Below are 25,625 nucleotides of genomic sequence, written 5' to 3'. Positions count from 1 at the left end.
AAACAATAGTAAAGTGATATAAGCAAGTAGAACTAAATAATGGGTAATTTTGTAAATGTTTTATTGCATTCCCCAGACATTAATTCTGATGAATATATTTTGGACAGGACACTTGGAACTGTTACTCTTAATCTGTTCAGTTCACAACATCTGTTTGGTGTAAAAAATATGACAGTGGAACAATGTAATATATAATGATGTCCTTTTTCAGTCAATTGGAATTCACAGTCTGTATGTGTTATTCTTTTAAGCAAGACCCAAGCATTAGAAAATTAAGGGTTGAGACATCCTCCCATGGGAAATAGTCCTGGATCGTCCCATTCATCCTGACTTGAAGTCAAAATGTCATTTATTCTCTCCATGATCAGGACGGAGTTCCTTGTGTAGATTAGATTATTATTATTATTGTTATTATTATATTTTTATAGTAGTAGTAGTTGGATTTACAATAAGAAATAAAAATTTTAAAATATTATGACAGAAAATTTTGATCACATCAATTATATAAATTTTTAGTCTAACCTTTCACCTTCACAACTAAACGTATTTAAATTAATGTTAAAATTAATTGTTTAATAAAAATAACGATGTCATTTTACGTAGACGGAAATTGTCAGTCACAAGCAAAACATTCAACACAGCATAAAATTACAACACACCTACACACACATAACACAGAGGTAACATGGATTATACAGTTCAGTTTATGGTCGTGTGTTTGGACTGGTTCAAACGCACCAAAATATATTTGTATGGCACCTTTCAGGCAGGTTATTCAATGTCCTTTCCATGAAATGTCTGTGTAGGTTCTCAGTCATCCAGGTCGTGGTTCTCCAAAGCTGTTTAAGTCAATCCACTGGACGTTAAGCAGGTTCTTGAAGACATTCCGTCTCTCATCCAAGAGACAGTTCTGAAGGCGGCTGGTCTGGTCCCCCCCCGCTTATTCATATTCCAGTGACGTTGAAATGTGAGTTTCACCTTAGTATATTAATGAGGGTCATTAGCATGAGACACCTCACCTGGGTCAGTCTGCTGAGACAATCTTTTTGGGAGTTTTGAAAGGACATGATTGTTAATGGGAGAAAGGTGATGTCACAGACCCCCCCCCCCTGTTCAGAGATGGCTTCTCCACTTTGACGTGGATGGCCTCTTTCACTCCTCTCTCAAACCATCTGTCTTCCCTGTCCAAGATCTGAACATCTGTGTCCTGAAATGAGTGTCCCTCTTCCTGGGGGGGGGGGGGGGGGGGGCAGACTGCTGAGTCCTGTCCTGATGTGTTGGCTCTTCTGAGTTGAGCCATGTTCCTGTGTAGTGGTTGTTTGGTTTCCCCCATGTAGACGTCTGAGCATTCCTCATTGCATTTCACTGCATACACCAAAATCCTCTTCTGACTGTGGTGGGGGGTCTTTTGGGTGGACCAGTCTTTGTCGGAGGGTGTTGTCCGGCTTAAAATACACAGGAACCTGGTGTGTGTTGAAGCCATCTCTGAATAGAGGGGGTGGTCTGTGACATCACCTTTCTCCCATTTACAATCATGTCCTTTCAAAAATCCCAAAAAGATTGTCTCAGCGGATTGACCCAGGTGAGGTGTCTCACTCTAATGACCCTCATTAGCATACAAAGGTGAAACGTCCCAGCGACCAGGGGTGGACAGTATCGGAGTAAATTTACTTAAGTACTGTACTTAAGTACAGATTCTGAGGATTTTTACTTTACTCAAATCCTACAATTCTTTCATACTTATTACTCTTACTCGAATATACTGTATTTCCGAGGCAAAGATTTTTACTCTTACTCGAGTTAATTTCTGAGAAGGCTCATGAATACTCGTTACTTTTAGGTTTGCCTGTTGTTGTGTGTGGATGGGGGGAATTGTTTAATAAAATGTGTAAATGACATAATTGTCCTCTTTGATGATTCCATTAATTTTATTTCCATTGTTATAGATGTTGGGGAGGGCTTGGTTCAGTATAAAGTAATGGTTCTACAGGCAAGAACATCAGTGCAGGTGGTTTCAAAGAGTTTCTCTGAAACAAGACATACAAGGTACTATATACTGTATACAATTGTAAAATGACAGTAATTCAGTCAGGTCCATTCTCATCAAAGGAAAAAAAAGGAATTTATTCTTACTCTTACTTTTACTTTAAGTACATTTAAAAGCAAGTACTTTTTTACTCTTACTCAAGTAATGTATTGACTGGACTACTCTTACTTGTAGCGGAGTAAATTTTGACCAGAAGTATTTGTACTCTTACTCAGGTACTGGGGTCAAGTACTTTGTCCATCTCAGTCAGCGACCCCCTTTGACACCCCCCCACCACCACCACCACCACCACCACCAACAACAACAACAATCGTTGAAGAGCCAGACGGGTTTCAACGACTGTCATTGGAATATGAATAGTACTGACCCCACCCCACAGGGTTAATAAACTGACCCCACCCCACAGGGTTAATAAACTGACCCCACCCCACAGGGTTAATAAACTGACCCCACCCCACAGGGTTAATAAACTGACCCCACCCCACAGGGTTAATAAACTGACCCCACCCCACAGGGTTAATAAACTGGGACCAGACCAGACACCTTCAGAACTGAAGAAGTCTCTCGGATGAGAGACGAAACGTCTTCAAGAACTTTCTTGAAGTCCAGTGGATCGATTTAAACATCTTTGGATTTCAAAGACAGAACGATGTAAACTGTATTGTTCTGTTATTAATGAAGTCTCTCAACTTGTTTCAGGTTCGGTTGTCTTTACTGCCATGTGTGATCTGACATACGTTCATTACAGCAGCCGTAAATCATACCACGCCCCCTCACTTTACGACAGTTACTGATATCAGTACAGAAACTAACCCTAACTAAGAGTTGCATGTAAATCAAAGCCTCAGAACATATCAGGATGAGCGTCACAGCTGTTTATTGACCCGTTGATGGTTCGTTACTGTTCGATGGAACACCGGCCTCAGCGCGGCTCTTGTAGTACCCCATCCCGCTGACAGGGGGCGGTGTGGTGTCCAACCCGCCGTAGGAAGATGGCGGTCTGATGGAAGCGGGTTAGACTTTCAGCAGCCTGAGTAAGCAGACCCGCTGTTGTGGGTGTTGATATTTTACCACTAAGAAAGAAAAACGGCGAACTGCGCACGTCGGGACGGTCCGGTGCTCTGTGATCGTCTGCTTCCTGGTGGCCCAGTCCGGGATTCGATCCCGTCTGACCGGATTCCGGCTCACCGGGTTCGGTCCGCGGGATTTCAGCCTCCGCCACTGAGGAGAAGCCCTCCGCACGAGCCTGGGTGGGTCTTTATAGGTACCGCTCGTGTTCCGGGTGGCGCGTGTCTCTTAGCGGCCGATTGGACGATCCCACTCTCACGAGCGACACTGAGAAGCGCGAGCTGCCTTAGCCGTTAGCGCTAGCTGTGTTAGCTCAGTAGCTCGTAGGACATCCAGCAGTGAGCCACGAACGAACACAGAGGAGTTCCAGGGACTCGGCGGAGGGTCCCAGCGGCAGACGGCGGGTGAGCCGAACCGATGGACCGGCTACAAATGTTAGGAAGAGCGGGTCTCCCTCCGTTCAGAGCCCGCGTTAACTCACCGGACAGCGGGGAGCGTCAGGCTGTGACTTAGTGAGGGAGGTTTGGTCAGTGGCTCTCTGACAGGAGCTGATGGGACTGTGGCTCTGCCTCCTCTGGGACTCCACTGGGACTCCACTGGGACTCCACTGGGACTCCAGTCCCAGAGGAGTCCCAGTGGAGTCCCAGTGGGGTCCCAGAGCGGCTGTGGAACACCCAGCTCTAAGTACTAAGGAGGAAACGGATCTATTGTGACAACAGATTGCATCACCGACTGTGTTCACGTTACAGTGAAGATGTCAATCACGTGATCAGACGTGACGTTCTTCGTTTGTTGTGGTTTCATCGTTGGGGATGTTCAGATGTTTTTCATGTGTGTCCCTGCAGCATCAGGACCAAAGTGAGGCGGAAGCTGCTCCACACATGAGGACACCTCTGACGGGACAGCCTTAGCTCCAGCAGAACCAGACCTGAACCTGGACCCAGACCTGGGGCTGATGGATCCCCTTGAGTCTGGACAAGGTTGTGTCAACCAGCTTCATCTGACCAGTTGTTGAAATATATTATGTTATTGACTGTGAACTGATGTGACAAAAGGACATCAGCTCCAGACATCGCTGTACGAGTAGGGTCACTGTCAGGACCTGACTATCTGACAGCATGAGGCATCACAGATTCATACCGTCCATCATCAGACCAGCTGCATCTGTTGTTATCTGTTGGATTTAAGGATGTTCTACCGATTCTATTGTACTCTGTGCTACATACCTGTGTAGTAATAATTTTGCTGTCTCTCCAGGGCAAGACGAGCCACCAGAGCAGTCTTGTTTTTTAACACCCAGCTCGAAAGGCCGACAACGCAAGAAAAATCCAAAATATTTTGATTATGAAACTGAAGATATAAATAGTGGCCCTCAGCAAAAAACACCTAGAAAGACCCCAGGATTAAGACGAGGAGCTTCTCAAAGGAATCCTGTAAAGAGTGGACGAGCTAATGATGCTACACAGCAGACAACAGGTGAGGAGGCGAGTGACAACACTCCTCAAGGGGCCAGTGAACAAATCTCAGGGGAGACGCCTCAAAAAGGAGTCAGAGGCAAGACGACCCCCCAGAAAAAGACTCCAGGCAAAAGAACTGCCAGAAAACAAACCTCCACCAGTGATGGAGACGTCCTGACAGTGGAGGGGGCAGCTGTGGCTGCTGGGCGGCAGGAAAATGGGACACCAAAGAGGAAGTATGTACGCAAGCGTCCGGCACCGGAAGTCAAACCGGATACAGAAACGCCAACTAAAGAGTCCCAAGAAGAACCTCCAGCTGAACCCGAGGAGGACAGCGCACCGGGGGGGCGCCGTCGGAGAGGCGCTGCCAAAATGTGAGTTATTTATTCACCTCTGTGTACCGCGCCCAACGTACATACGGATGTTTAAAGGCAAAATAAAAGGGTTTTCTATATAAAAATATAGAAAATATTTTTCTCCCAGGGCGTTGAAGTACCTCCACAGTTTGGCAAAAGAAGTGTTGAGTGATGAGTCAGGCTCCCAGGTCGAGTCCAGAGCTGCTTTGACTCCCACAGAAGGAGGCCAAGCCACAGACGGCAGCAGTCTGAAAAGAAAGAAAGGTAGAGTAGAGCAGGCAGAGGTCAGAGGTCAACCAGGAGCCTGTTCTGAGAGCAATGACTTGTTGCATGAACCATTGTTTCTGTATCTGACATAAGACTTTAAATGTATTCCTGTGAAAATTCCTGTGCGCTCATTCTTTACATCCATTCAGGGCGCAAAGGCCGAAAGAGGAGACGCGTCAGTGATGATGACGATCCTGGAGAAGATGAGGATTTTGTTCCAGACCGTGAAGAAGAGGAAGTTGAGACTGAAGATGAAGATGAAGCAGAAGCCGAGAACTCAGACTCAGACTTAAGCACAGGTGGAAAAATTGCTGGAACGTCTCACTTCAGCCGACGATTTGTAAGTAGTTCCTGATCGCTGTTGTTTCTGCCTGCAATTTAAGTCAACATGCGAACAATTTATCAAAATTGAAGGAAAAAAGATGCACATAGTGACGACTCATCCCATCGTCTTTTCTCCTGCAGAGAGGCTGTAACGGACTCACCAAAAACATCATGAAACCGGTCTGGGAGTCCGCTGAGATGACCAAGAAATTGTGAGCAGCTTCACTCGTGTCTGCTCTCTGGTTGTTCTTGTTTCATTGTGCCTCGTTTTAACGCCCAGAGAACCTGATGTCAGGAGGTTCTCCTCAGGTGTCGTAGGTCTGAGAACACAAACCCCTCCGTTCACACGCGCCGATGACGTCTCGTTGTGTTCAGCACTCAGTGATGCTGTACACAACGAGCCAGTGAAACATAGACCTCATTAATAAAGAGCTTGCTCTGTTTAACCTCGCGTGTGTGTGTGTGTGTGTGTGTGTGTGTGTGTGTGTGTGTGTGTGTGTTTTGCAGCCGGGAGGAGCACCACAGCAGCTGGGTGTTCCCCAACTGGATCCCCTCCACCAGTGACTGGCACCCGGTGCAGCAGAGGTTAACCGTCAAACTTTCTCTCGTTGCTCGATTCACAGGAAGTCACGCGTCCTCCACCTGTACACTAATGAAAATTAAGTCACTGCTTTTTGCCGTATTTGAATGTTACTAGTGAGTTGCGTGCAGGCGACTGGATAAGACACTGCACTGCTAGCATATCAGCTGTTTAGTACAAACCAGCAGACAGTCGGCCCTGTCGGGGTTTATTCAGGTCGTGCCGGGGGCTGGGTGGAGTGACAGCTCTGATTTAACGTCACATTTATTCAACGTGTGTTCGGTGTGTATTCTAGTGATCTGGAGAAATACCTGCCTCAGGAGCGTCAGTCAGCTGCTGTCAAAGTGTCCCGAACCGACCTGAGGGAGGAGCCGACGCCTCTGCAGCGACTCAGCAGGTTAGAAATGATGTGTATTTATGTTGAGCAAGAAAATGGAAGCTTTAGCAACTAGATAAACATCTGATCATGACCTCAGGAAATATCTTAGTTGCATGTCATTTTTAAACTTGTCTCGTTATGCTATCTACTTGAGCTGGAAGTCACCTTTTAAAGTCAAATGAATGGTGCGCCTGGCCTTTCAGGATTTTAAATGAAATGAAATTAACTTAAATTGAATTCAATAGAATTCAATTCAATTAAATCAATCCAATGTTCCCAAGCTCAGCGGTTCAATTCCCGCTCTCGTCCAGCCACCCGTAGTGTGAGCTGACAGTGGGAGGTGTCAACTCACCTGAGCACTACTGAGGTGCCCTTGAGCAAGGCGCCGTCCCCTTTACAAGATGCTGCTTAGAAGCGCACTGTGAAGGAGCTGCCTGCCTCTCTACTGACCCCTCAACTGCATGCCCACAGGCGCCGTGTGTGTGTGTGTGTGTGTGTGTGTGTGTGTGTGTGCACGCACGCTTACAGGCCTATACACACTAATATATAGATGCATGCAACTGCTAACCTGTGAGTATAGTGGACTTCTAATTTCCCTTTGGGGATTCATACGATTAATAAATACATTTGTCAGGAGGTTCCAGTAGACCTTATTTGATTTTTGAAATTTGATTTTTCTGGCAATTACCGTATGTTATGGTTCAGCCTTTTTAAAGGGGTGACGATTGTTTTCCCAGTGAACACGAGGTAAGTATTAGATTTACTTTCCTCAGTTTTCAATGCTCATCTTTTTCTACAATCCGCTCCCTAAAATCTTTTTTTTCATGCAGATTCTTCATGTTTTCACTCCCCAGGCGACTGAGGTTATTGTCTTCAGTTAGCTCTGATATTTTCTGGTCTTATTCTGTTTTGTGCGTCAGGTTTGCTGCGGTGCCGCCTCATCCGGACCGCTGGGACATGTTGCTGTTTGCCGGTGGACCGGTCTGGGCCATGGAGTGGTGCCCGATGCCTGACGGTGTTGTGGCATCCCAGTACGTTGCTCTGGCCTGCCATCGAGGGATGGATGACCATCACTGCGTCAACAAGACCGATGCGGGACCCGGCCTGGTTCAGCTGTGGGACGTGGGCCGGCTGGAGTGTGGCAGCAGGTACAGCAGGAGGGGGGTCACTGCTGTGGTCAGGATGGTGATCGCGTTTGGATGAAGCCTTTTGTAGTTTTACTACATTTTACAAATCATTTTGATGTTTCTTTTGCTTTTTCTCTCGATTCTTCGTCATCACATCATTGTTTTCTTCCTGCAGACCCGACTCTCCTCCAGCCTTGGCCTACTGCATTGCCCAGGACAAAGGCTTCATCTGGCATCTGAAGTGGTGTCCCGCAGGAGGCTGGGAGCCGCCCAGCTCTGGCAGGACAGTAAGTGAAATCCAGTCGAGTATTTGGTCTGGAGTTTTCTGCAGCTAATAATTTTTGAAGTATTTTTTTTAATGCAACTCCCCTACACACAAAGGCTCCCTTCCTGCCCAGGCTGGGCCTTCTGGCGGTGTCCACCTCCTCTGGTGTGGTCACAATATACAGCCTGCCACACCCTGATGCTCTGCTTTCCATCAGTACACAAGACAACTCTGGTAAGGCCATGAATTAAACCATAAGTATGAGCTGCTGTAGTGGTAGAGTTGTGTCACCAAAGCACAAACCTGCTGGACCAGATTCACCCACTCAGAAGATGAGCTGTGCGATGTGTCCAGCAGAGGGCAGTGTTTTCTGTGTAAAGTCTTTGGACAGCCTGACAAGAGGCCCCAGAGGACATTTCTGCAGTGAAGCTGCAGATCAAGAGCTGCATCACAAACATTACCAGATGGATTTTTGCTCATATTCCACTGAACACAACACAGCCACTCATTTTGAAATGCATTTCACTGCAGTGCATCACACAAAGTTCGTTCTCTGTTCCTTCACAACACTGGTACAAAAGAAACATTAAACATGACACTGAACAGAATAGCTGACAAACACATTCATTTATCCCATCTTCTGTTTAATTATTATTAGTTAATGAAAAAGAAATATGTAAAAATATCTCAAGTTCTTAAAATCTACATAGAAAAGCATTGAAAATATTTACAGGAGTTAGTATTTGTTATCAATAGAGATGGTGCAACATATGGATAGTTAGGAACAACATTTCTCTATTTAAAATAACTAAAATCATTTTAATCCATTCTAACCTTGTAAAAATTTGTCTATTGGTTAATTTTTTTATCCACCAATAGACATGCCTGTGTATACCTGTGTATAATTACCTATGTATAAGTTACAAAAACAATGATAAAGTATGAAAAGAAATGCACCCCACGTATTTACTCCACAAAGGAGAATGAGATCCGGTCTTAGCTGATGTTGTATCCAGCTCAAAAAAATGTTTTTAAATTGTACTTGTATATCAAACAAGTTGAGCAGCTCGTATGTTGAGGTCCTGAAGTAGTTTATGTACAACCTGAGTAATGCTACAGTACATCGGCACTCAGTCAAACAGCACCTCATCCGTCACAGGAGACACGAGCATCAGGAGGTGAACTGGACCTCATAGATCTCTATTTACAAGAAAGATGTTAATGTGTGTTAACTGCAGCTGTAACAGTATTAGCAGATAACTGAAACACACTGACTGCTCAGCTGGATCAGGAGTTTATGCTGACATTAGAGATGCTGGAGTCTCAGCTCCGGTCTGTCCACATGACTGCGTCAGCCGCCGCCGGGCCTCTGCTGATAGAGGACTGTGTGAGCGAGATTTATGGTCAGCTTATCTGCCCCATCCATCATACACACTTGTGTGTGTGTGTGTGTGTGTGTGTGTGTGTGTGTGGGTGCGCGCACACGTGCCCAGGCTAACGTGTTTAAACGCTCTACCAGTCTAAGATCGTAGCTTTTTCCGTTCACCTCAAAATAAATGCTCACACACGTTCCATTCAATCACAGCGCTCCTCCTGAAGCTGTTTTATGGAGCAGATCTCTGCAGCGCTTATGGTAGCGTGTAGCGTCGCATGGAGCATGTATGATACTGTAATCGTATTTGCGAAGCGACGATGGTATTTCTCTTGCGGAGACTGCTGATTAATTGAGATGACTTTTGTGTTCATGTGCTGTACCTCAGAGTGTGAGAATAGCCTCAAACAAAACTGCAAATTGCAAAGATTCCTTCTTGAATTTAATTTCCTGAGAACAACACTTCCATTGAATCCCATGAATTCATTATTTTACATTAATGTCACTTGAACAAAACCCTAACATTTCTTCCATTATTCACCTTGAAATCACTCGCTGCCTTTTGTCAGTTCAGGCGGGCGGCGGCGCTCAGGACTGTGTTCCTGTGTTGATATGGAAATAAACGGCGGTACACTGGGTGACAGCTGACTAATGTCGTACACGCGGCTTGGTTTTACAATGGAGAAAAAATCTTTTCCAGTTTGGACACAGAAAGCCTGACGTTCCCTTTTCCTTATTGCTTCATGCTTCCTGGTTTCCATTTTATTTTAGAAATACGGGTCATTGGGTTCTGTTTCCAAAGAGCGACTCCATCAGCCCCCTGCTTCCAACCATAGGTTATAGATATTAGATAGGGAGGTTGCAGAACGATTGCATTTCAACACAATGTTTCTTTAACACACACATTTGACTTATAAAACACATTTTCCAGAATTCAGAACTAATTTACAGCTGTGATATTATCTCAGTTTGAAAATGCACAAAGCACTAAACCACAGGCTGAGATCTTACGATGTTAATGTTTCAGATTACATTTTGATGTTCTTCCCTGCTTTAAAGATTCATACAGTTCCAGGAATTATAGTTGCAAATTGTGAGTCGTTTATTTCTGTTGGTTGGAACACAGTCACAAAATACTGAGATGAGCTTTTAATTTATTGATTGTGGGATATGATGAGGAGAGAGAACAGTAAAGAACCTTTGTCTCCATTGTAGCTCTGACTCATCTGTCAAAGGCAAAAGTGAAAAAACAAAAATCTGTAATAGAATAGAATAAAACGCGTTATTATCTTATGTTGGTGATCACAAAATATAATTCTACATTTACTGATTCCAGAGGATCCATTACCTCAAATACAAACCATACTGATATTAATGTACAGTCAGGCAGTAATTGAAGTACAGCAGTACCTCGAGATACGAGCTGCTCGACATACAAGTTATTTGAGATATGAGCCGTCGCTCTCCGTATTTTTGTTTAACATGTGAGTAAAATCTGAGATAAGAGTCGTGCTTCAGGACACCAGCGCTAGTTGGTGGATGGATACGACATCAGCTGAGACCGGATCTCGTTCTTTACCACTAGTTGGTGGATGGATACGACGTCAGCTGAGACCGGATCTCGTTCTTTACCACTAGTTGGTGGATGGATATGACATCAGTTGAGACCGGATCTCGTTCTTTACCACTAGTTGGTGGATGGATGCAACATCAGCTGAAACCGGATCTAGTTCTTTACCACTAGTTGGTGGATGGATACGACATCAGCTGAGACCGGATATCGTTCTTTACCACTAGTTGGTGGATGGATACATCAGCTGAGACCGGATCTCGTTCTTTACCACTAGTTGGTGGATGGATACGACGTCAGCTGAGACCGGATCTCGTTCTTTACCACTAGTTGGTCGATGGATACATCAGCTGAGACAGGATCTCGTTCTCATTGGTGGAGTAAAGACTCCTGTGTTCTCATGATTTTTGTGTTTCTTTTCATTCTTCACCATTGATTATTGATTATTACATTGATTATGTAACTTATATATAATTAGTTATACACAGGTAAAGTCTTCATGTCTATTGGTTGATGAAAATGTGTTGTTGTTTTTTTCATAATTTAGGTGGTTTGAGGGTTTTATTTTCAAGGTTGGGAAGGATTAAGAGGATTTTAGTTATTTTGAATGGGGAAATGTTTGAGTTACGATCTCAGTTACAGAAAGGATCAAACTGTATCTCAAGGAACTACTGTACTGCATATGTGACTTTGACCCAAGCATGTGTTTACTACCAGTTTAGCAAACTCTACCCTGTCATTCATGGCAGAGAACAAGAGTAGTCTCATCGTTCAGATTAAATAGCTTGAGACATCGCATTCCAATATCATAAGAGTATTAGAATTATTTAGTTGTGACTTTAATGGAATGGAAAAGGAGCTTCTACAACTCAAAGTTGGATTGCCTCTGCACACTGAACGGTGGTCAGCGCTGGAGTTTACCCTGTCCTCCAAAATGTTGTGGCGTGGCATCGACTGGGGATCCCCTTGTCTGATCACATGGTCCTGTACCCCAAGACATTTACTCATTGCCATTGAAATGAATAAGCATTTATTTCACAGAAAGAAGATGTTAAAAGAACAGAAGAAGTCAAGTAGAAATTTAACAGGAAATCATGTCTCCCCCATCCTGAACTATCCATCGTCACTGCCTTCGTCCATGTGAGGACTTGGTTACTTTAGTTTGTCATCAGCTAACAAATCCCTAAACAAATAGCTTTAACTAATAGGTCAGACACCACCACATGAAAAATTCTGACTTCATTCCCACTTTTGAAATCAACAAGATCAGTTCAACCTGAATGTTTAAGCCACAGCTTGAGTTTCTTTAGCCCCTTACAACTTGTGTTGCTGTTAACTGTGACAGACAAGGTCAACAGCTGGTTGTTGGTCAGTGTTAGACTGTCAGTGGATGTCAGTGACCCTAGTTCCTGCAGAGCGCCCCACATTATAGTACTGGTCGGCTCTTGTTGACTTCCCCTGACCTGGTGAACCTGGTGAATTGCAGAAAAACCAGACGTTTGGAGAAATCTCTCTGGTCAGAAAGCTTGCCTGGTTTTTGTCCATCGTTCCAATACCAGATGTTTCCACAGTTGACATTGCCATCTGGGATAAGTATCTCAAGGACATACAGATTCAGTTGAATCTGTATCACCTGATTATAAAAACTTTGTTAATGTACAGTCTGAAGTCTCTAATAAATCGTTACCAAATACACTCACTGGTAAGAGAGTTCTCTCCAGGCCCTGCTGTCGGTTGTCCCAGGAGACTCAGACATTGTCAGCCCTTACTGAACTGTAACACCTAGTTGTTCACACAGACTGCACTTCTTAACTTCAGGTTGGACCTGGATTTGAAACAAACAACTCGCTAACAAATGCTGCTGCCTTGTGTGAGTTGTAGAAAAAATGTCTTTCATCATCTTGACGGCTGTAAGAGGGCAGTGTGTCTGAAATGTCATTAGGAAGGCAGACGATGAATGGAGATACCAGAGGTACGTTTAACCATGTGAAAAATGAACAGTGGAGTCCTGGGTAAATTTGACACGAGAAACACTAATTGAATGTAGATAAAGTGGAGAGGATTTCTGAGAGAATGTGGAGCAGAAAGGGTTAAAGGTGAATATCAGTCAGACGGTGTGTGTGTGTGTGTGTGTGTGTGTTTGTGTGTGTGTGTGTGTGTGTGTGTGTGTGTGTGTGAAAGAGAGAGAGACAGATAACTATTAATGTGTGTGTGTGTGTGTGTGTGTGTGTGTGTGTGTGTGTGTGTGTGTGAGAGAGAGAGAGACAGATAACTATTAATGTGTGTGTGTGTGTGTGTGTGTGTGAGAGAGACAGATAACTATTAATGTGTGTGTGTGTGTGTGTGTGTGTGTGTGTGTGTGTGTGTGTTTGTGAGAGAGAGAGACAGATAACTATTAATGGCTTTTGTCCGTCCACTCGCCAGAATGAATGAAAGAGGAGTCTGAAGGTGTAGGATTGGAGGGCTGAGGGGGGGCCGAGAGGAAAAGACCAGAGAGAGAATAGAGGATGCAGATAATTTACGTTGCTGTTCCCCGTCAGACAAGGATCTATAATTGAAATGACAAAGAAGATGCATCGCCAAGTTACTCGTTAGCGCTGGAAGCTATGAATTTTAGGTTTAGTAGCCGACATCTCGTGTGTCCTTTGTCAATCATTAAGAGCTTACACAGGATTGGTGCTGATTGGGTAGGCGGGGTCACATGAGAACGTTGGTTCAATATATCTCCTACTTCATAACCTCATATGCATGAACGTAGTAAGTTACACCAGACTGTTGATCACAGGCAAAATAGTAGTCTTTAATCTCATTTCTAGAATCACGACAGTTCATGAAGCGAATGGCTGCTCGTAACTTCAATCAAAGTAGATGTGAAGTAAGTTTTATGTTGGAGAAAGAAAAGGGTCGTCAGCATACAAATATATACGTAGATTTTATAAGACCAAAATATCCATTGTGCCGTTACCATGTTAGCTTTCTGACTGTTTGAACAGCTCAGGGTGGTGAAATCACAGAGAGGTTCAAAAGTTGATTTAGGACACGAGGCCTGAATTTAAGTATGAGTGTGTTTTTCTGAGGCTGAGGTGAGTTGATAGAAGCAGTGGAGGGGGATAGAGTATTGATCTCAGGTCTCAGTAATCTGTAACTGAGGAGGAAAGGAAACTAATGACTGGGAACAGTCTGACACCTTTTTTTTGTCATTGGATTTTCCATCTGTTAAACACAACAGTGATCGCAGAGGCAGGCGGGGAAGAACTTCTTCTCAAGTGGGTCTTAACATCCAGTCATTTTTAACCACTCCAGCCAGAGATGGAATATCAGTCGCTCCGTTGCTCTGTCGATCCAACACGTACTCCGCCACGCTAGGTATCATTTAGATGGACGTGCGAACGCGAGCTTTGTTCTGGGGAATTTGTTCTGCATTCTGGTCAGAGCTAATCATGAAGGAATGAAGTGTGTTCACCCACTCCACACAGCCAGCTGCTACTGGCTGTAGTTCCATTATTTCTATTTTCTTTCATTTTAAATTTGTCAAAAAATGCAACCAGCTGTTGCGTAGCTCAAACAGTCATCTTAACATCTTCCCATGTAAAATAGATGATTGATATTCAAAGTTACCAAATACAGTGGTACCTGTACTTACAAAATTGAAAAAAAAAATTTTTTAATTTAATTAAAATTTCGTGAGACATGTTTTCCATGCAAATGCCCTAATCCAAGCCCCCAAAAATTCAGACATAAATGTTTTATAAAGTATAAAAATACATCAAAACATGTAACAAATACATGTTACGATTAGATTATTACACAATAAATGAGAGTTGTACATAACGTAAAAAACAAAGAATTGAGTAAAGAATAATAATGATGGTCATTAACCTTTTAACTGCTGTCCTCATTGTTTTTTGCCCTCTTTGGTTCATGCCCTCTTGCCCCACCATGAACAACAGAGTGAATTCCAGTCCTCCTTCTGAACTTCTCCAACCACCCACGCGATGCCTTAAACTCCTTAAACGTCCTTTAGTTTTAATAACGTGGTGATTGTAGATGCATTACGGCCATATTCTTTGGTGAGATCAACCAAACGCATCCCTTTTTCAGGCTTTTCTATCATCTCTTGCTTTGTTTGTACGGACAAAAAAACTCTTTTCTTGGTCTTTTCTTTTCCTCTTTTCTCCGTCACTTTCTTGGGGTCCATAGTGAATACTCTAAAAGTTAATATATTTACGTAAAACTATCAGAACACCTCACGGGTCGAGGGTTGAATGAGGAGGACGCTGCATAGACACCGATCTAGCTCCACACAGAGGTCCCTCTTAGCCAATGGGATGCCAGGATGCTAGGTAATAGCCAATGGCAGAGCAGCTATTAGAATGTTGCGTTCAGGAACCTTTGGGAGCTGCGAGTATCAGCCCATACTGTATTTTTACCTTTCTTAACTCGAAATTTCTTTTGTTACTAGAGGTAATATTTTCCTTTTGAGGCATTTTGTAACTTGAAAATTTCGTATGAAAAGACGTTTGTAAGTAGAGGAACCACTGTATACCTTAACTGGAGATAAGAATCTAATCCTTTCCTTGTCTGAGCTCGTAATTCAAACTATATTGGCCCATTTAAATTCATTCATTATTTTTCTCTAACTGCTTCATCCGCTTGCGTGGGGAGCTGGAGCCTATCCCAGCTGTCTGAAGGCGTGAGGCGGGGGAAACTCCAGGTGTGACACCAGTGCACCGCAGAACCACACAGACACAAAGAAAACCACGCACACACACACTCATTCCTACAGTCAATTTGGACCGGCCAATTAACTTGAAACGTGTGTTTTTGGAGGTGGGAGGAAGCCGGAGAACCCGCGTGTGGAGAGAACCCACGCAGACACGGGGAGAACATACAAACCCCACACAGAGCGGGACTCAAACCCTGAACCCCCCTGCTGCGCGGCGACAGTGCTACCCACTCTACCACCGTGCCGCCCCCTCCTATTTAAATGAACTCAAATCATTTTAATCCCTTCCAGCCGTGTAAGAAGCCCTGTATCCCATAAATTATGAACAAAAAAAATATTTTTTTACCAAACAAACAGACATGTTGACTTACAGTACCTGTGTATAAATGATTATAATTAATTATAAATTATAATGTATCTACCTGTGTTTATGAATTAAAATTACGTAAACAATTATAAAGAATGAAAAAAAAACCCCAAAGTCACGAGAACACACGAGCTATGTCTTTACTCCGCCAACAAGAACAAGATCTCACTGATGTCGTATCCATCCGCCAACACGTGGTAAAGAACGAGATCCGGTCTCACTGATGTCGTATCCATCCAACAACACGTGGTAAAGAACGAGATCCGGTCTCACTGATGTCGTATCCATCCGCCAACACGTGGTAAAGAACGAGATCCGGTCTCACTGGTGTCATATCCATCCACCAACACGTGGTAAAGAACGAGATCCGGTCTCACTGATGTCGTATCCATCCGCCAACACGTGGTAAAGAACGAGATCCGGTCTCACTGATGTCGTATCCGTCCAACAACACGTGGTAAAGAACGAGATCCGGTCTCACTGGTGTCGTATCCGTCCGCCAACACGTGGTAAAGAACGAGATCCGGTCTCACTGGTGTCGTATCCATCCGCCAACACGTGGTAAAGAACGAGATCCGGTCTCACTGGTGTCGTATCCATCCACCAACACGTGGTAAAGAACGAGATCTGGTCTCACTGGTGTCGTATCCATCCGCCAACAAGTGGTAAAGAACGAGATCCGGTCTCACTGGCGTCGTATCCATCCACCAAGCAGTGGTGGTGTCCTCAAACACGACTCGTGTCTCGGAGTTTTCTCATTTGTTGAACAAAAACATGGACAGAGTGACGACTCGTATCTCACATAACCCACACGAGCAGCTCGTATCTCATAGTTCTAATGTATATGTATGTCTTCAAAACGCAATAATAATTTTTTTGTTCATTGTAAAGTGGATTTCATTAAGTGTGATGTGTTTCTGTTCACAGCCAGCCAGTCGCTGTCGGTTTACCAGGTAAAAATACACTTCTCTTTTTCATCTAATCTGATGCTACAATCTTCTTTATTTACCCGACTGATAGAATGTAGAAATGTCAGTGTTGTTGTGGTAATTACTTTGTTTCCACCCGTGCAGACAGAAGCGGTGCTGACCCTGAAGCTGGGCTCCTTCAAAGCCCCTCGCCATGAGAAGAGTGGACAAGTCCTGACTTTGGATTGGTTGCCTAAAAAACCGCACAACATCATAGCTGTTGGATTCTACGATGGTGCGACCTGATTACTTTATAAGATGTTCTTGATTAATTTGTCTTCTCATCTCAATTTAAGCTCTTATAAACTATTTCTCTGCTGTTTTCTGCTCTTCCAGGTGTGGTCGGTCTGTGGGATCTGTCCACTCAGTCAGCGCTGCTGCGAGTGCGAGAACCGGACAAGTCGCTCAGCCTGACGCCCTACCGATGCATCCTGGCTCACGACCACGCCGTCCGAGCTCTGGCCTTCTGCCCCGCCTCCAGGTGAACACTGACTCAGGTCTCACCTGTAGACCCAAGCTACATCCTTCTTTAGTCACGTGTGAATGTGGCTAAAGAAGATTGAAAGCAGATGTCTCTTTTGTAGTCTGAACAGTCTCGACTTAAAGTCCGCCCTGACCTTGTTGCTATGGCGAGCTGTCAGATCGGCCAATAATGTGGCCCAGTCTGAACAGACCAAGATCTCATTTGGACACTCGGTGAAAACAGTGTGGACAGTCGGCCCTAACATTCGGATTTGAAAGGGAATGTGATCGGAATCCGATTAGCCTGCAGTCTGAATGCAGCCAACGAGGAAATCAAAATTAAATCTTGTAACGACTCGGTGTGACAGAGAATTTTGATGAATAGTAGGGACGGAAACCGTTTCGTTCCTTCACTATGTTCTTATCTAACGTTATCTTGATTCTTTCAACAACTAATATCACATTTGACACCAAAATCTGCCGTGACACGAGTTCACACAGATCCAGTTGAATGCAAAATGATCGGTGTGTAAATGTTGTAAACGCAAGTATATTGGACGGATGTGTCAGCCATTGATTTCACTGCTCAAGCACATGCAAGTGGTTATAGTTGAAGAATACAAAAAGAATGCAGGCGACAAAGAAACCCTGGAGAAACCAGTGTCACTGAGGAGAGAAAGGGTTCCATGGATTGTCAAATTCTCTAATAGATTGTCAAATTTTTGATTAGTTTTCTAATTATGTTTCTTGTTTTTTCATCTGCATTTGTCCCAGATAATTAAAGGGTTAAAGGCAGCGCTGCCGTGTGACTGCCAAAAGCAGCACAATAAATACTGGAGGCAGAGATTTGCTCTGAAGTTTGACATCAAGTCTTTGCTCCATTCTGTTCAGGCACTAATTCAGTCTGTAGGGAACAAAGTCAGGCACGCAGCCATCTCCATTCAGAGGAAACTCATTCACATGAACGTCAGTCTTTCTCAGCTCAGAGGACACTGATCAACGTCCTTCTGAAATGACTCCAAAGTTGTTTCGACTAAGGAAATAAAGCTTTGTGTTTTCCATGTTTTTGTAGAAGCCATTTATCTTTCATTTGTAAGGAATAGTACCCCCTGATGAACAAGTCACCACAAACTCTACAAACATGTTGCCCTTCACACAAGACTGAGTGTTAATGCTGGGAGTGTCAGATACTGACATTCAAACATCAGGTGTGTCTCTCTGATTACCTCCAGTTTGACATTAAACTCCTCTGTGTTCAAACCGCTGCAGGGTTAATGACTCATTCTGCTTTCAGCTACAGGGGAGGCAGTAGCTCCATCCACTAGGCTTTAGGCTGGGGACCAGAGGGTTGCTGGTTCACGACCCATGTGGCCAAAATGTGTGGAGTGGGAACTGGCAGTGGGTGGTGCCAGTTCACCTCCTGAGCACAGCTGAGGTGCCCTTGAGCACACAGATGTGATATTATGGTGGAAAAAAATAGTTTCTCTAAGGGGATCAATAAAGGATTGATTATTATTATTAATCTTTGAAGGGACACGATCACCAGCTGGCAGGGAAACCGATTCTTATTTTTTTTCTGTCATCAACTTGCTCTCTGACCTTTGCCAGTAAAACTGGATATCGGTGTTGTCCACGTAGCTTTCCCACCGAAGGATGGGGAGCAGAGATAAACTTTGTTTTGTGAAAGGAGAGAACAGAAGAGTGAGGGACTGGCCCACGAAGATGTGTTGTTGTTGTTTTTTTACATATTCTTGTCTTATAAAACTGATTTATTAACATAAGACTGCCCAAAAGTCCAGGGTACAGTTCCAGCCATGGACCGTGTCACTTGTGTGAAATGGGACAGGGTTAGGCTTACGATGAAAACAAGACTGAAACAATCGCCTCGTTACGTTACAAAGTGACCCATAACTGTCTCGACATCAGTCTCAAATCCCAAATTCTGATGCGTTCTGTGATTACTGACTGTCCAGACCAGAATGTTATAAAAAGGTCTCCATGTTAATCCTCGTGGAGACAATCTCATCACTCTTTCTGCCCCATTACTCAGCTGATGTATATGTAAATGAGCTGGTGTAGCCGGAGGAGTCATTTACATCACTTAACTCTGCTCCAGTGATTCATTGATACGTCGTACAAGTCAGCACAAGGTCCAGAGCGAGGTCCAGAGCCAAACGGGCTTCTGAAAGGAAACCCCAGAATGATCCGTTGGTGCAGAGCTGCATTGTTGTTCCCATGTGACCAATACGCTGTCAGGAGTACTCGTGTCAGTGGATTTTATTATGGACCTCACAGGTTATAAACAGTCGTTATTTGTCTATGGTTTTATATTATTTTCATAATTAGTGGTAGGGGGGAAATGCTCACTGAATAATGTTCATATATTTAATTATTTCATCATGATTTCTGAACCAAAAAACGTACATGTAGTCCTCAACCTACAAACACAATTCCTAGAGGTTGATTGTGAGCTGAATTGTTCGTAAGTTGTTATTTATTAAATTTCAATCTAATCTTTTTGTTTTACTATAAAAAAATCAACCTATAATCACCATTTTAGGTCATTTAAATGCCACATGTCAGACTAAGCAATCCTGACTCCAACATCTGCAGTTATAGATTTTTATTATGTATAATATTTACTCTGATTTTTGTTCATGTGTTGAGCATCTATCTATTGTCCATTACGTACTATTTTTATACCTTGCATATAAACAGTTGTCTCGCTACATAGTTGGTTATATATTTTAAGGTACATGCCAAAAGTTGTGTGAATGTCAAGGATAATGAGATTAATCCTCCAGAGAGTCAGCGTCCCCCCCAGGAGAGGACACACATCTGATCAGGATCACTGCGTTTCTAATTACTCAGAGACGTCCAGCGTGTCGCCTCTGCTCTGCACTCACCGCACTCATCCTCCGCTCTTTGTTAGAATGAAGTTTTATAGTTTTATGGTTCAGCTCTGCGTTCAGATCACTGCTGTGTTGATGTCATCATGTATGTTTAGGAGTAAACTAAAGAAACTAAATCACAGATTTCAGAGACGTGTCTCATTATCTGTAGTTCGTCCACTGGATTACAGACCAGTTTGTGTTAGCTGTCCAGATGCTGCCTACAATTTTTATTTAAGAGAATCTCTAAAATATTAATATTGATTCTCAGTTAGGTTTTGATAACTAGACATTTACACCGACTGGAACATCAAGGATTCTTTCCTGGAATTAAGAATTGGACACTAAATTCTTCAATCTGCTTCTCTTTGTCCCTCAGACACCTGTTGGTGACGGCGGGAGACGACCGCCTGGTGAAGACGTGGGACCTGAGGAGGCTCAGTGATCCCATTTCTGTTCTCAAACGCTTCCTGACCAATGAAATCTATTGGCCGCTCAACGCATCTGGCGTCATGCTGGCTCAGGAGAACGCCTACGTACCGTAAGGCTGCCCTTTCCCTGTCATAACATCACATATTCTATGTCTAATGAAAGCAGATGCGAACACAGGTCTCGTCTTCAGGGTGGGGCGTCCTGTTCATAACAGTTCTCGACAACGGTTGTTTGAGGTGCAGAACAGACCACATGCTTATTTAACGGGAGAAAAATGTGTCAACAAGTTTTTATACAAGCCACTGTATGAAGAATCCATCCATTACGAATGACTCATTCTTATTTTAGTGCTGCTTTGTGTGATAACTGCCTACTGGTGTTAGCTGTCTATGGACGTTCTCCTCAGACAAAATAGATTTCAGTGTTTCGCATATGACAGTTTATAACAATTTGGTGAGTGAAAGATGCAGCACTCAGGAGACGAGAGAACAGAAAGAAAATTCCATTTCTTTTGGAGACAGACTCCAGTTTAGAATCAGTTCTGGATCGAGCAGAATACTGTAAATAGGAAGATGTTTGATTTGAGAGGTAAAGTCAAAAAAAGCAGTAATAGTTGTTAAATTGACTCTTAGTGAAGGTCTGGGGTTGTTCTTTATACCAAACTGAACATTCAAGTTTCATAAATGGAGGAATTATTGGAGATATTTCTACTCAGATTCAACTCCATTCAACCCAAGATAAAATCTATTGACGTCCAAGGCTGTGGTTTCGTTTCATAAATCTCATCCAGAGTCACGGATGACATTAAACAACTGTTCACTGCTTGGCTGGTAAACCGACTTTGACGTGGAAAATGTGTGAGTTTCTCCTTGATTTACAACAGAAGAATCTGGAAGCAGGTCCGATCATTTGTTTCATTCCTTCCTGTGATGTTTGACTGTTGGTTTTTCTTTTCTTTCCTGAAGGAATGGGTCACAAGGAGTCCATTATGTCGACTTCAATCTGCGCTCTTTTTTTGCGATCCCTAGAGCGCACACTCTGTGGGTGAGTGTGACTGTGTTGTTCTCATCCATCAGTCACTGATGTCCCCTAAATCCTACCACAGATCAGCTGGGGTCCTTCCATTGTGGGAGTGTGACACTCATGAACATATAAGTTCTGACAAGTCCTGTTTCTTCTTCTTCTTTGAATAAGGCTCCAGTGAATAGTTGGGATGGATTCATGCGCGTTGACACTAATGAAGGAACATGTTAACTGTGTGACTCCTCTAGTAGTTTCTGAAAACAATGTCTAATTGCATATAAATTGTATTTTATGTCAGATAAATCCAAAATGAGACATAGGAAGGGCTCAAACGTTGTCTGTTTGGACATTAAATACCTCAAAGTAAAAAGCAGCACAAATAAAACTTCAGGGCAGGTGGACTTATTCAACTAAAATCATTTATTTTTGTGCATAGATGAACTTACAGGAGCCTGCAGGTTACCTTGTTTTCTGTTTCTTTGCAGTCTATTTCTTACTCTGACTGGTTGAACAGCGTGGTGACGTCAGACATCCTCGGGGAGCTGATCCTCGCCATATTACCTCAGATCTCCGTGGGTTACCATTATGTCAAACGAGCACTGGAGCGGCGTTTTGTAGGTTTGCTATTCCAAATGTTTATTTTAGCTGAAGTAAATGTAGTTTTAACACAAATTAACAGTTACATTAATGTGTTCGCTCTCCTTGGACGTCAAGCCCATCTACCTAACATCTCTGGTGCCTCATGGTGCAACTGAAGAAGACATGGAAGTGGTGGAGGAGGAGGAGGAGAGGGATGCTGTGGAAGAGGAAGGAAGAGAGGCGGAAGGATCAGGCGCTGGCAGTGAAGGAGGGAATGAGGGCTTTAGTGGAAATGAAAAAGGTGCAGAAGGAAGTAGAGTAAACACAAATCTACCGCCGAGGCTCCAGACATACAGAGAAGCTGTGAAGAAGTACTACATCCACCATAGAGACAACAATATGGTGGGTAGATGTGAAAACTAGGCCACAAATAAATAGTTATTATATTACTTGTAAAATAATTACAGATAAATAAAAAACATTTAAATGATTAAAACTGGAGGACAAACAACTCCTTTAACGATACTAAAACATGAGTTCTAACGATGAAGTAGAAAACATCAGACCTGGCAACATTTTTGATATGTATTGGAAATAATTTGATTTCCTTTTGAGTTTTATTTTTTTCTTATGAGTGTAACATTCACACAGACTGTCTAAGAGGAAAATGTTAATGGGAAAAAATAAGACTGAAATACGATCAGTTACTACAGAGGTGTTTCCATTGTAAGACACGGATGACCCAGATTCTGATCTGGATCAGCACTTCTAGGGCGCTAAGGTGGTTCTTTGGTAAAAATTAAATGCATAGTGGTCAAATTGTTTTTGTGTAACTCTGCTAACAATAATACAATGATCAATAATAACACAATAATCATTTCATTGACTTCCAGGAGACGTTTACAAAAGCTGAGAAGAGAGAAGTGTGGAAACACATGAAAAACACAGAATTGACCGCAAACATCAACATGGATGATATGCCACTGGCTGCACTTCACAAGGTGTGCACACACACACACACACACACACACACACACACACACACACACACACACACACACACACACACACACACACACACACACACACACACACATACAAACACAAACACAGTGAATGAATATATCATTAGTTCCATGCAAAGAAGAGAAAGATAAAGATTGTGGTATGAAGAACACGAAGCGACGTCTCCTCTTCCTCTGATGGTTTTATGCTGCAAAGAGCGGCTGAACGTGTGAAAGAAGAAAAACGTCCCCCCTCAGTGGAACGAGGGACGAGGAGATGGACAGCAGTTTTCCGAGGTCTTGATGTATTTAATTTTCAGAGAAAGAGCGGACAGCGTTGTGATTCCCTCTGGGAGGAAATGATGGACGGTCACGTTTCTAAAATAAAGCTCCACTGCGTTTTTGGGGGTTTTTTTGTTTGGACTGGTTTTTTGTCTGAAGGAGATAAATGGGTTTGAAAGAGGAAGAGAATGACTCAACGGGGGGAAGAAAATAAAATAAAAGAGAAGCACAGGAGGAGGATTTATAGGGATGAAGAAAGGGATGAATGAACATCAGTAAAAGGAAGGAGGAGGTAGAGGTATTGACTGGAGACGAGCTGCAGCTGAGTCATTCACAGAGGGAGGACACAAAGTACTGAGACGTGGTTCCTCTGGAACAAAACCTCAAGGAACTGAATGTAGTCGTCAAGTAAGAGTCTGCACTGGGACGCATGATGTGGTTCATTCTTCTCTTCCTCCTCTCAGGTGCGTTTCAGCCCCAACTTGTGCAGCCACACCTGGGTGGTGTCTGGGGGCCAGGCGGGCCTGGTGAGACTCATCTGCCTCAGAGGTTTGTTGACTTCCCAGGCCAAGACGTTCTTAAAAAGGAGCCAGACCCAGATCGACCCCAGAACTCCTGAGGAGGCGGCCCAGAGGGCGACGGACGACGCTAGCCCGGCTTCGCTATAGCAGCTGGATCACGTGGTGTCGCTGGGTGTGTGCATCCAGACAATCTCACCTCCAGAATGGTTTTAGGAATGACAGAAATAATGTTTCGTCAGCCTCTCCACACCAACACAGTTTGAAGCGACGACCACCTGCTTCCACCTGGTTTTCAGGTACAGTCTCGTTTGGTAGCATCAAAGCATGAACTTTGGGTGGAGTGAAGTGCCTTATGGAAACGGACCACAGTAGTGTAGTAATGGAAATTATCAGCTGCAGTCAATTTTTATAAAAGAAGCTCTTCTCAGGAAAGTCATCGACGCCTGCAGCAGTTGATCCCGCTTTAGGAAAGCTGTCGACGTGCAGGAGTGTCGGTCAAGGTGTGTGTGAACGCTGTGACATCACTGCTGTGTTTGCAGGTGCTGTTTATCCATTAAGGGTTAATAACGCATTCAAACAACAACACAGATCCTCTGTTCTCCACTGCTGCTCACCTGAAGGGACACATTATTCAACCTTCTTCGCCGGTTGGAGCAGCGATGGTGACAAAACTCAAAGACTTGGTTGTAAAAAGTGTAAAAGTGGGTTCAAGTTAATCCTAAGGTTCTGTCTTATAATGATTGGACGTTTTAATTTTGAATTTACAGTTTCCAGACATTACTGCAAGATGCGTGAAGTAGTTTTACAGCTGCATTTTAGTTTTTGGTTTGTTTGATTGATTGTTATTGTTATTATTTTATTTTTTTACAATTTCAAGAACAACTCAGTCTATAACTTGGAAAAATACTTGAATTTTTTACTGTAAAAAGCTGGATGTAAATTTACTTAGAATAGACGTTTTTGTTTCATTTTATATACAGAGTACTTTTTGATAGTTTAGTTATTCTTTTATTAATTTAATTACATTATTTAATGTCTGCAGGTATGATTATCTTTAGTGTCAACAAAGGAAATTAAAAATGTTCCCATGAATGGATGCCACTGTGTCTGACAGGTTATCTGAGCATCTTTTCCCCCAAGTTTAAATTATCTGTTTTTTCTGTTGCTGTTTTTCAACTGTTACATTTCAAAAATGTGTTTGAAATAAAAATATTTGAGTAAATATTGAAGTTGACATTGAAAACATTTTCTTGACCTTGACATTTTCCAATTCACAACATTCTATCTAAAGACCACTTGGTCGCGTCTCTATTGCCTCCTATCACATTGCAACATCTTCATATGTGGATTCATTTTAACTTAATGGAGTATCAGGCGTCTAATATTAAGACTAAAGGTTTTTTTAACACCTATTTTCTATGACAGGGACTAAGTCTGAACTGGGTCATTATGATCAGAAGCCCCAGAAATGGTTTTCTGCTGCTTTTAAATGGTCGAGCTAAACCTGTTACAATATCAATAATCAATACTAATAAAATTAATAATAATCATCTTTTCA

At 43.1% G+C, this 25,625-nt stretch overlaps 1 protein-coding gene across 4 annotated transcripts; it reads left to right on the top strand.

Moving 5' to 3' along the window:
- Positions 1 to 2,522: 2,522 nt before the first annotated feature.
- On the top strand, positions 2,523 to 25,290 carry gtf3c2 (general transcription factor IIIC, polypeptide 2, beta). Of its 4 annotated transcripts, XR_011038972.1 has the most exons (21): positions 2,523 to 3,519; positions 3,961 to 4,095; positions 4,373 to 4,946; positions 5,056 to 5,192; positions 5,345 to 5,535; positions 5,661 to 5,731; positions 6,027 to 6,104; positions 6,395 to 6,496; positions 7,399 to 7,626; positions 7,781 to 7,892; positions 7,987 to 8,104; positions 16,833 to 16,858; positions 16,979 to 17,108; positions 17,210 to 17,354; positions 20,606 to 20,767; positions 21,624 to 21,702; positions 22,167 to 22,295; positions 22,396 to 22,662; positions 23,154 to 23,261; positions 24,011 to 24,363; positions 24,607 to 25,290. XR_011038972.1 is itself a non-coding variant. In XM_068343106.1 (20 exons), the coding sequence occupies exons 2-20, from the start codon at positions 4,071 to 4,073 to the stop codon at positions 24,212 to 24,214; spliced, it is 2,886 nt and encodes a 961-aa protein (XP_068199207.1). In that variant the 5' UTR covers positions 2,523 to 3,081; positions 3,961 to 4,070; the 3' UTR covers positions 24,215 to 25,290. The 4 variants fall into 4 exon arrangements, 3 of the variants coding, with proteins under 3 accessions (XP_068199207.1, XP_068199206.1, XP_068199205.1); XM_068343106.1 differs by having other exon boundaries at positions 2,523 to 3,081; positions 24,011 to 25,290; XM_068343105.1 differs by having other exon boundaries at positions 2,523 to 3,297; positions 24,011 to 25,290.
- Positions 25,291 to 25,625: the final 335 nt, after the last annotated feature.

The sequence above is a fragment of the Antennarius striatus genome, chromosome 19 (assembly GCF_040054535.1).
Source record: "Antennarius striatus isolate MH-2024 chromosome 19, ASM4005453v1, whole genome shotgun sequence".
In the NCBI taxonomy this organism is placed as follows: Eukaryota; Metazoa; Chordata; class Actinopteri; order Lophiiformes; family Antennariidae; genus Antennarius; species Antennarius striatus.
Note: the sequence above shows the minus strand (reverse complement) of the source record. Positions and strands in the feature narration are given on the sequence as shown.

What these genes read in the sequence shown, in the direction of transcription:
- gtf3c2 (XM_068343106.1), top strand. Translation starts at nt 4,071, where the DNA reads ATGGATCCCCTTGAGTCTGGACAAG. An exon ending in GCCTTCTGCCCCGCCTCCAG is followed by an intron (nt 17,355 to 20,605) that starts GTGAACACTGAC and finishes TTTGTCCCTCAG; the next exon opens with ACACCTGTTGGTGACGGCGG. An exon ending in ACCATAGAGACAACAATATG is followed by an intron (nt 22,663 to 23,153) that starts GTGGGTAGATGT and finishes ATTGACTTCCAG; the next exon opens with GAGACGTTTACAAAAGCTGA.